The 11,823-nt window shown below is 41.7% G+C and overlaps 1 protein-coding gene across 2 annotated transcripts in view; it reads left to right on the top strand.

Moving 5' to 3' along the window:
- NUBP2 (NUBP iron-sulfur cluster assembly factor 2, cytosolic) overlaps positions 1-11,823 on the top strand; it is a 13,572-nt gene continuing 1,749 nt past the window's right edge. The window contains exons 1-6 of one of the 2 annotated variants that reach the window (XM_025165480.2): positions 1-177; positions 6,017-6,135; positions 8,344-8,542; positions 9,773-9,927; positions 10,621-10,672; positions 11,599-11,668. In XM_025165480.2, coding sequence (XP_025021248.1) covers positions 159-177; positions 6,017-6,135; positions 8,344-8,542; positions 9,773-9,927; positions 10,621-10,672; positions 11,599-11,668 — 614 coding nt within the window. In that variant the 5' untranslated portion in view covers positions 1-158. Of the gene's footprint in view, positions 178-6,016; positions 6,136-8,343; positions 8,543-9,772; positions 9,928-10,620; positions 10,732-11,598; positions 11,669-11,823 lie in introns of both variants that reach the window. The other variant, XM_007426312.4, reaches the window with a different exon arrangement.

Consider the following 11,823-nt stretch of genomic DNA (forward strand, 5'->3'; position numbering starts at 1 on the left):
TACTCCGCGAATGGAATCAGAAGGCGGGCGAAATGGCTCGCCCGCTTGCGTTCCTATTGGTCAAAAAAGGGGGTGGTCATTCAGGAGAGGCGCCTGATTAGTCAAGGGTCGTGTCACTCCCCCCGAGGGCAGCGTGAGGGAAGTCGAATTGAAGCGACATGGAGAAAGTGGAGGAAGGTGAGTACGTGAGGAAGACGCGGCGTTGGGGTTCCTATTTCTCCTCCGCCTCCCGTGTGTAACTTTTACCCCTGTGTGAGGGAAGCTCAATGGGTGGAGTTCTGCCCCACCAGGGAGAGACGTTTTCCCCAATGAATGCGGGCCTGTGATGGTCATGCTTCCCTCCTCCCCTGTCGTTCTTCAACCCGTCGCCCTCCGGAGGGGTTGGTGTGCAGCCCCCGCCATCCCTGTGTGGGGAAACCTTCCGGCGATCCCCTGTCTGACGTGCGCGACGCCAGGTCAGGCTAGGCCCGGCCCCTCGGATCCTAGAGGAGGGTGGAATGGGCTTCCCCCTCACCTGGGAAGGGTGGTTTCCCGATTCACACGACAAGCCGGACCCAGCACGGCTAACACGCGGGTCAGGTAGCAGTGGGGGAGCTTGGGTTCAGCGTGGCCTGCGGACCCAGCTATTTTTGGTATGGGCTGGGTGAACCAGGCGATCGCGTTGGGGTTAAGAGATTGTGGGGTGATGGTGTTTTTGTTTTTTTTTAACCTTTATGGATATATCATCTTTGCATTTTTCATGATTATGGTGTTTAATGTGGTTATAATTATGATTTTAATGCTTTTATTTATGTTAACCACTTAGAGCAGAGTGGAATACAGATTTCAAGTGAATAAATAAATATAGTATAGTGCAGTGTTTTTCAACCTTGGCAACTCTAAGATGTGTGTATGTCAACTCAGTGCTGGCTGGGGAATTCTGGGAATTGAAGTCTACACATCTTAAAGTTGCCAAGGTTGAAAAACACTAGTATGGTATAATCATTATTTTGGATGTAGTACATTACTTGAACACAGCCATTATGTTTCTTTAATGTGAGTGGAGGATGCATGGTACATGAACTCAAGTCAGCCCTATTGCCTTTATTTCAGATTTAATCCTTTTTGTTTGGTTGCTATGGCAAACTTACACAATCACTCTAATCAACCTGTTGCCTTTTCTTCCCATTAGCATTGTGCTCAGGCACAATATCATATTGTCTTTGTATGAGTGTCAAGATGAGATTAGAACCAACCACATGGCAATCCAATTGCACAGAGATGCCTGGTAGAAAATGAAATTGAAAGGAAATTGAAGTGGGAAGTTCAATTATGGCTGGAACCCATTTGTAACACCTACTAGCACTTGCTTAAATCAAACACATATTTTCCTGGGATGTGAATCTGGATCATTGCACTGACCTACTACTTACTCTATCAGTGGGATTAATTAATATATCTTGGTTATATCTACAGTAGGGGTATCAAAATAAAAGTCTTTTTTTTAAAAAAAAAAAGAACAGATCAAAATGTTCTGCAGTGCATTTCATCCTATGAAATACCCTTGGAAAATTCAGTACATTCTTACTCAGGAGAACCATCAACAAGAATTATTGAAGTGCCAGGATAGTTAACTTCTAAGATGCTGCAAACTGTAATACAGCTTCCCAATTTTCTGGAGGAGTACAGGAAGCCATTCATTGACAAGGTGATGTCACCAAAAGGGGAATTGTTGAGAGTGAGGCTTCTAGAAGGCAAACCATCACCAGTCCTACATTTAAAGCAAAAAACAGTCATAACCTATTTTTTAGCACAGTTGCTTTCAAGAGACAATAACTGACTAAACAATAACACTCAGTGACCCAGGTTTCTTTATCTCTAACCATGTGATTGCCTGATGTATTGAAACTGCTGGGCATTGCTGCTATAAGTCTAATGTCCAAGTGAGAAATTAAATCGGGTCTCACCATTCAAACTCCAGATACTGAAATCACTTAAATCCATTAATTATGCCCAGCAGCAACATAGCAAACGTGAGTATATTTAATTAAATTGAACCCCATGTGATTAATTTGGGGTGGGAACAGGGGAGAATAAGGAGAGAAACCAGATGGCATAAGCATTTAAAGCACAAATGTTGTGCATTTATTTCTACATTTTAGTTATAGCCTTAAGCTAATCAGCTGTTCCTGAAATAATTCCTTATCTAATTGAGATTTTCCTTACCGGACTAAGTGGAATGTAGAATTCATTAAGGCATAACGTAACAAAATTAAAATGCATGTTTTTATTTAGGCAAGCTATCTATAATTATTCATTAGTACATTTCATGTCTAACATTTTGCCTAAATGTATGCATTGTTTACATCATTAATTTACCATCAGTCTGGATGTGGTCGATCTGGACCCCCAGAATGTGCTAGTGACATTTGGCAACAAGTAGCCAAATTTCAGCAGTGGGATTATGGGGCATTTTTCTAGGTGGTGATGTTAAAATTAGGTCCTAATGGTTGGCTCCCACTCCCATCCCTAATACCACTAGGAAATGTAAAAAAAAAAAAAAAGTCTGAAAAAAATCATCCACTTCCCTTTGGTGATTTCACCACATCACTCCTTAGAAGTTACCCACTCCTAGAATAGCATATATGTCAACTAAGCCTTTGAAAAGAAACTGGGATTAAAATACGATAGGTAGGTGTCCTGTTCATATTATATTAATACAGTAGTCCTTTTACTATCAGAGATATCCTAACTGACCTTTGCTGTTGATTATTATCATATTTCGGTTCCCAGTTCTTGTTTCCCTACTGATAATGAATTCCTACACATGGAATTCTCTTTGGGTGACAATGCATGCATTTTAAAAGAGAGAATGGCAGAGAGGCACACAATATGAAAGCTGAATCTTTGGTCCCAGTGAATTTACTAGTAGAAAAAGAGAGGCAGTTACCCCAATATTACCTTCTGTGGATTTTCTGATGAGTTCCGCCAGCGTCATGGGAGGCTCCATCTCCAGTCAGATGTTCTGCTGTCACACTCAATATCTTGATCTCCCACCAGAGTTTCAGGAGTCCTGTTTGCTAGTTTTCATTTTCTTAATATATTTTGGGTGTTCAAAATTCTCTGTCAAGGAGATGGTTTCTTCTTCTAATGCAGCTGAATAACTTATTAAGATGTTCTTCAGCCTAGCTGTATTAAACTGCAGGAAATTCCTAGGTGACTCAACATCTACATACTTACTCACCTTTTCCTTCTCAGTCTGTGACCACATAATAGAGGTGTTTACATTTTGGATGTCTTTATTATTAGATGACTGAGAAGCCATGGAATTCTAATCAACATGTTGTCTTGGATCTTGACTTCCACCAGATATAGGAAGTGTCGCAAATACTGTATTAGTACCAGTTGCAGCTATTAAATGAGAGAATTGTGAATATGGATAGCAGAGAAGTTGGGCATTCTGATTATGAATTGCAAATTTATGAACCTTGACTTTAGACATGGCATTGAAGGCAGATGTAATTAAATGACCTTCATTCTCCCAATATGGGATGACTTCTCCACTGAAATGTTATTCAGAAATCCATTCCAGTGCAATCAGTAGCACATATTCCAAACCAGTAATGGTGGTCTGGATCAAAACTAAATTATCTGAACTTGATTCCTATTGAAATCAGTGGAGTAAGTTGTTTGTGACTTAAAGGCCACTGATTTCAGCATGAACAAAATCTAGTTAGTTGAATTTGGATCCGACCAAACAGCTGGGCTTAGACTTGTTTAACCAGGTCAGACCTTGAGGCAGTATTCAGCAGCTTCCTAAAAATGGTTAGCCTTGATTATTCTTGTATTACTTCATATATTCTGCAAACCCAATTTATATGGTGAGTTTATGATCCAGTGCATTAAATAAACTCAGAAAATGGGTTAATTCAATAACCAAGTTAAGCTTGTTAGGCCATCCGCTTGTGCTTAGAATTGTGATGTTTATCTTTTTGCTTTTTTTCTACTTAATCTTTTTTATTATTTAATATTTTCTCCTAAACTTGCTTAATAATATTAATAAATATATAGAAGCAGAAAATACAGGGTAGGTAAGCTCTAACCACTGACCATATTTCAAAAGCCAACTTTCAACTTTCTTCAGCAGCCCACTCTATGGAGAAAAAGTGAGTGTGATAGAAGATGGCCCACCTCTTTGGGCATCTCTTCATGGGTCACCCAGGAGTTATCCCTAGGCTAAAGAGACCTTTGACAAAATAAATGGTTGTTCATTTCTGAAATCTAAAATTAAAATACAGAGCAACTTATACACATGTGGCATTAGTCCTAAAGCTCTAAACCATGGTATATTAAATCCTTCCTCAATCTTGGGGCATCCACAGATGCTGGATTTCAACAGTCATTTTCCTTAAATGTGGTCCAACTTGGGTGGGGGTGATAGAAATTGTGTTGGATTATATTTGGAGGGTGCCATTTTACAAATAGTTGCTCTCTTCTCAGATCTTGTTATAAGGACATTATTTTCATTTGAACTTGGGATGATATAATCAAAACATACAAGAAAATGTAGTCCATACAAAGAGCTTCTGGGTGATAAATCAGAGAAATAAAGGGTTTCTGTTAGTTATGTAGTTTCTCTAATCTAAAAACTTGCATTGTTTGATTGTTTTCCCAGTCTGATGCACTATGATGGTAGCTCTCAGAATTTCCCAGCCAACAAGGTCACGCTAGTAGGAAATTCTAGGAATTGCACACCCAAATCTGGAGGTTGACATGTAGGGTAAGGTTGTACATCAACCTAATTGCTGGCTGACCTTCCAGTTGTTAGCCAATAATAAGGCTTGTGAAGTTCATATTCAGTATTATTCATTAGGCTATGCAGCAATCTAGACTTGAAGGGGGGGGAAAGGTGATTCAGAACATTTGCATACACTTAGGTCACACCAGTAAAGTACCTCCTTAGAGAAGCTGCATCCTCTCCTAGGCTTACAGAGAATGTCAGGAAAAGATGTGTTTGATTTCTTGCAGCATTCCCTCACGTATTTGACCAGCTTCCCCAGCCTGGTGGCCTGCTGATGTATGACAACTTCTGTTTTCCATGCAGGAATGATGGGAATTGTAGGCCATAGTGCAAGTTTTGATTCAGTTTCAGGAAGGTTGCTGTATTGTTGTATTTGCATCAGGTTAAACCATTGTCTTGTTTGGCTTTGGCTTAGTGCAGTGTATGATCCCAGCCAATTGTGGTTTAGTCAAACCACAGTTAACCACATGGGTTAGTGTGAGATAGAAATCCATTCTTGGGGCTTCCTGTCACTTCTACAGCCACCTATTTACAGTGGAGCTTTGTAATTCAGAGTCTTGCTTCTGTGGCAATTGAATAAAACATTTCTGGCTTCTTTGGGGAATATAAAAGTTGCCATATCTGTTTGAGGATGGTAAATATTGCCCTGCTGGACTTCTGAGAAAAGGGAAAGAGTTGCTTCCTGAATTATGCAAGTTTGTGTTTTAGACACCATCAGTATGCAGGGTGGCTCTGAGCCTCATCTCTTTTCACATATCCTAGAGACCTGAGCACTGCAATCACAAATAACACGCTAGAGCCCTTTCCACAGTGGTAACCTTATTAGCTTTTGATAACAAAAACAACCAAGAGTTTTGTGCTCTTGTAAGTATGAATAAATTTGTACTTCCGTGTGTTTCAAAAGTTCTTTCGGGCGCACCAGACTCTTGGTTGGTTCTGCTAGAGCACAGTCCTGCTCCTTTTTTAATTTGGCCTGTTTAAAGACTAGACCTTAAGCAAAGCTAGTTTTGCCCCAGACGCTAGCTTATCACCTTGAATCAGGACACGTTTTGGCCAACTGGAACAATTATAGGAATCTGCCAGAATGCAAATGAGCCATTCGCCATCTGAATGGGAAGGAAAGCTTGGGTTGTCCTGTTTGGTTCTGCAAACCCTGATCCCTCCTCATCGTATTTGCCCTTTTCCTTATCAGACATAGCTTCAGTATCTCTTCCTATTTTCTCTTGTTCCTGACAGAAAAAGGCAACTTGGCTGGGGTCCAGCACATAATCCTGGTGCTGTCAGGGAAAGGGGGTGTTGGAAAGAGCACCATCTCCACTGAGCTGGCTTTGGCTTTGCGGCATGCTGGGAAAAAGGTATGTGCCATTTCAAGACAGTACAGTACAACAGTTAGAGCACCCCATCACCACACACAAACGTGGGGCTTCCAGATTTAGCCATACTGCCTGAGAAATTCAGTCTTTGGAGTCCCCTATTTTGAATATTATTTCTTTATTACACTGATAATAATTCTACTGATAGTCAGCAATTTGCTTCCAATTTCCAGTGATTTGAGGGAAGCTTCTGGGGGACAGAAAAAGAGAACTGAGAGCTGCAGGTTGCCCACCCAGCCCTATGATGTGAGACTGCAGATTAGTGATTCCTGGCTGAAACCCTGGAGATCTAAAGGCAGCTTTGATAGTACTGCACTTATTGGACCAACAGTGTGACTTGATACCCAGCTGTTTCCCATGATCTCTGTGTCCTGCCATGCCTGCCACAGCTGGTACCTCTGAACAGCTGGAAAAGAAAGAAGCTGGTTGGAATGGGAAACAGGAAGTTTCCAACAACTGACTTAGGAAGATTTCTTTCCTGTTAGACTGAAGACGACTTAAGGGAGTGGGTGGTGTGAGTCATTTAGCTGTTGTAGAGTCATCTCCACCTAAGGCATGGTGGATATCTTGAGACATTAAAGCTGCACTTGGCTCCTGATTTTTTTTCTATTTTCATAGAGATCTTGTTGATTCAATTGGCCAAAATCAGTGGCATGATTTCCTGCTGTTCTGAAGTGGAAGACATACAAAATCTCGGTTATAGGTCCTAAAATAAGCCTGACATCATTTAGGAAAACAGAATAAACTCCCCAAACCCCCAATAAAGAAAAATCTTGGCCATGCCCACTGCAGTCCTTAGCTACTAAGAAAGTGTAGCCTCCAAAAGGTAGATTACCCACTTCCAATGCAAGTCAAAGCAGGGAGCAGAGGGAACAGTGGCCCTCCAGGTGTGGGGTTTCTCACTATTGGCTGTACTTGTTGGGATTGATGGCAGTTGATCTAACATTGGGAGGACTATAGGTTTGGCAGCTGTGGCATAGAGGAGGAAAAAGGTAAACATTGAGTCATGACATCTGTGAAATGCAAGAGGTATCATCCCTGATAAGATTATTTGCTCTACCTTTTGAGCTTTGCATAGACAGATTGTACCTTTTGACCCAACTGTTTCCCATCTCCTGGTCTAGCCATCTGAGAATAGCTTGATTATTTTTCTATTTATTTCCTAGGGAAAACTGTTGCCTATCTAGAGCACACCCTAACTGAGAAACTGAGCTCCATAATTTTTATTTTTATCTATTATTAACTTGGATCTTGCTTTTCCTCTGAGAGTTTAAAGTGGGGCACATGGGGAATTTTCCTTCATTTTGCCCTCACAGCAATAGCCCTATCAAGTAGGTTAGGCTGAGAGAGTGACTGGCCTAAAACCACCCTGTGAGTTCTTGAATCAGATTCTGTTTCGTCTAACACTGTAACTAGAATGGTACAATGCCTTGGTTGACACATTGCCCTAAGCCAGCCTTTCCCAACCAATATTTTCCAGTTCTGTAGATTTCAAGGGCCAGAATTCTCAAGGCATCCTGGCCGTTATTCAGAATTCTGAGAATTTTAGTCTATAGCTTAGTGCATCCTCTATAGATATGCAGTTGGGTTGATATTGGCTTAGGGTTGTGTTATGAACCCAGGTGACTGTGGCTTATTCAGCAAATCATATTAAGGAACTATAGCTTAGCATGATAGGTAAACCAACAGGCTATCTACATTGGTGACAGGTAGCTGTGGCCCCAGTTCTTATCATACAATGTAGTAGATAGCCAGCTGGATGATGAAATAATAGTATTTAATTTTAATATATCAGTTTGTAGTGTACCAGTCTGTAGAGAGGTCAGCCACATCTAGAAGAGTAGTTCCAATCTTTTCCTTTACACAGCCCACTACATCATAATTGTGAGCTTTTGTGTAGAGTGACATTAGCCGGAGTTGAAACTGTGTTCCCTGTGAATACTACAGTTTACATTATCTCAACTTCCATAGTATGTGTGGAATTCCAAAATATAAATGATGGCCAAAATCTTGCAAGTTTTCAAGTGAGAATGCCAACATTTTGAGAGATTCAGCAATCTTATTTGGTATCTGCACCAGGCACAACCTGCACTACCCTTGCAGACCACCACTGGTCTCTTAGGAGACCTTATTCCAGGCAAAGGCCTTGTGAGATCTTTCTTTCAGAAAATAGACTACTTGTTTTTCTAGGTTGGGATCCTCGATGTGGACCTCTGCGGCCCCAGCATCCCTCGCATGCTCAATGTGCAGGATCGAGATGTTCACCAGTGTGATAATGGCTGGGTGCCAGTCTTTGTTGACAAGGACAAAAGCATTGCTCTAATGTCAATAGGCTTCCTTCTGGAGAAGCCAGATGATGCTGTGGTATGGAGAGGACCAAAGAAAAATGGTACGGAATGCTTCAGCTGCCACCTTCTAAAGCAAGTATCACTTTGGTGATGAAATATGGAGTAAGCATAGTGAGGGAAACATAGACCATGCATGGAGGTCTTTAGGGGAAAGGGACCCAAGGAGCTCAATGAAATAACTCAAGCAGCTGCATGAACCTAGGCTTATTTACAGGAGAAGGGCATTAGGTGAACATAGGTTTTGAAGTGGGGTTTCAATAAGAGAAGACATCACGCAACTATCTGGTGAGGCAGTTCAAAGCTATGAAACAACAAGCCTCAAGAGATAACATCTTTTGGGGGAGCAGGAGATAGAGGTTTTCTTTCCCTTTGGTCTCTGTTAATCAGATTTGGCCTAATCTAGCTGAGCAGGGAAAGAATGAACCAGCTTTTGCACGTAACAGCCTTGAAGTTACTTCTTCACAAGGAGATATGGATGGCCCCGTCCCTGTTGGCCTTCAGGAAAGCCATGGACCAGCTTTTCCCCCAGACACTGGGGCTGGGGTGTTAGTGGAGCTTTGATGTGAGTGGGTGTGAGATTGGCAATGGGAGTTTTATAAGGGCCTTGATTTGGTTTTCCTTTTTTCAAAAAAATTATTTATTAATTCAGTTTGTACCGCTGCCCACCTCAAGTGACTGGGTGGCCATACAAATTGGGATAACGTATTATGTTTTAATCTCTTTTTGCTACCCAGACTTGAGAGGAGGCCATGTACATTTGTTTAAATAATTATTAAATAAAGCAGGGAAGTAAATGACTTTAGGGGTAAGCATCTAAATGTGCTGTGATTTTTAAAAAATAGGCTAGATTACAGAGCAAAGACCTACCTAAGACCTTTATTTGAATTTAGTCTCTGGGGAAGGACCAAGTGAGCCTCCCTTAAAAAGATCTCCAGACAATTATGGGATTTGCACATCTCACAGACCATGCTGGCTGGATTTATATAACCTGTCAAGCCAAATCCAGACAAACCATATTATAGCCATGTCCACATTTTACATAAACTTGGCCAATCTGGGAACCAGGCCAGAATCTCAGCATGGCTGCTGAGAATGTCCTATTCCCTATTGTCCCCCACCTTGAGCCTCTTAATATTGGTGGGATAGAAAGTCCATTTCTGAAACTCTCAAGTCTCCAGCATATTTGTATGTTTTAATGGTATTAATGGCAGCACTGTCTCTTATATTCTTACCAGCCATTATCATTTTTCATATTGTGTGTATCTTTATAGCTTTAATAAAACAATTCATCACTGACGTCACCTGGGGAGAACTTGACTTCTTGATTGTGGACACACCCCCTGGGACTTCTGATGAGCACATCTCCACAGTAGAATCCCTTCGGCCTTTTAAACCTCTTGGGGCAGTTGTGGTGACCACACCCCAGGTACGTGCAGCTCCTTTCAGCTCCAGACAATCACTTCCACCACTGGCTTTGGACATTCTGCTAGGCATGTTAACTTTTTTAGTGAAGGAAAACAAGTATCCTGCATTCAGAGGAAAGGGAACACTTTATCTGAACACCCAAAAGTTGACTGCCCAAATCTTGACATTCTTTTTGTTTTGTATTTGTCTCACTAAGAATAGGAAAGGAAACTTTCTGGGTTTGGGTTTCAGGGCAATCCCAAGTCACTGAAATCAGCAGGCACGCTGTTGGAGGGGTGATGCATCATGCTAAATTGTGAATGATGTAATTAGCCCCAGTTGGCTGGGTTCACTACATACTGATTCAAGCTCAAACGACCTAGACTTAAATGCAGTGTGGGAAGCCATCAGTTATCTAGGTGATCTTGGCAAACATGATACTGAATGCTACATCCCCTGTTCTTCAGTGCTACCCACCTGTCTACAAAATGCAGTACTTCTGGAATGACAGAATCTAAACTTCCTGCAATTCCAATGCTTTGTGTGAAGGTCTGGCCAAGCTTTTACTCTCTGAATAACTTCCCTTCAAAGGTGATCCTTTAGTAGGCATGTTCCAGTGTAGCTAGTGTGTGTGGCTGGCTAGTGATAGTTTCCCACCAAACTGGTTCATGCTTTGGACCTTTTTCCCTTAATTGAGTTTCTTTCTTTCCTGTAGGCAGTGGCAGTGGGAGATGTAAGGCGAGAGCTGACATTCTGCAAGAAAACAGGTCTGCGGGTTCTCGGGGTTGTGGAGAACATGAGCGGCTTTGTCTGTCCTCATTGCTCGGTGAGAGTTGGGTGCCAAGCCAAGTTTGGCCCACAGAGTTAACGCCAAAGTTAGTGGCAGTTGTAAGGATTTCTAAACCTGAGGGCAGAAGGCAAGATAGGGACTGCTTCCAATGGTGCTTGGTGTAGTTAATTGCTCTCCCACCCCTTTCTCAGCCATTAGCAGGATGATCACAAAAGCCAGACTAAATTATATGGGAGAGAAGCGTCTTTTAATCCAGGTAACTTCTCACGTAGAGATGTGAAGACCTGGAAGAATAATCAGGACAAAATGTGAAAATCTGAGCTTCTACCCAACAAGCCTGAGTTTTCTTGGCAAGGTTTCAGAAGGGGTTTGCCATTGCCTCCTTCCTACAGCTGAGAGTGAATGACTGGCCCAAGGTCACCCAGCTGGCTTTGTACCTAAGTTGGGACTAGAACTCAGTATCCTGGTTTCTAGCTTGATGCCTTAACCACTACACCAAACTCCCTTTCCAAGAGCAGCATAAGCTGAAAAGTTAAACCCTTGCTTTTAAAGACTTGCAGTTGTATTTTGATGGCCAGAAGTACATATATGATGGATAAGGATGTTGTTGGCTTGAACTTCCTTGTCCTAGAACAATGTAACCTCTCAGTAGCAGTTGAGGGGAGACACTGTGAAAACATCTGCTTGGTCTTTTTGTGGTGTACAGTACAGGGATGAATCCAGCTGGCCTTTGTAGCAGGCCTCTTCTTATATTTAGGGAAAGACCACCATAACTGTAGCAATATGTGCAAAATTACATTCTGTCGTCCAGCAGGTCTGACCTTTATTTACATCCATCCTCTTCTTTAAAGATAGAGCCTTTGTCATCACTTGCTTTTATAAAGACGTTTCTTATCATTCCAGGAATGCACAAATCTCTTTTCCAAAGGAGGTGGACAGGAACTGGCCAAACATGCAGGAGTCCCATTCCTGGGTGAGTATTTCTCAGTGAATATTAAAATGTCTCCTAGTACAGTATGAGTAACTAGCAGAAACAGCTGTGCAAATGCCACTCTCCAAGGATGTCTCAGTGGAGAACAGTCATTTTTGACACCATATTATCCAGCCACCAATTTGTTAACACCTTCC

This window comes from Python bivittatus, unplaced genomic scaffold, assembly GCF_059951505.1.
Source record: "Python bivittatus isolate LINGU-HERP-01145 unplaced genomic scaffold, Pbiv_v1 ctg000560_np1212, whole genome shotgun sequence".
Lineage (NCBI taxonomy): Eukaryota > Metazoa > Chordata > Lepidosauria > Squamata > Pythonidae > Python > Python bivittatus.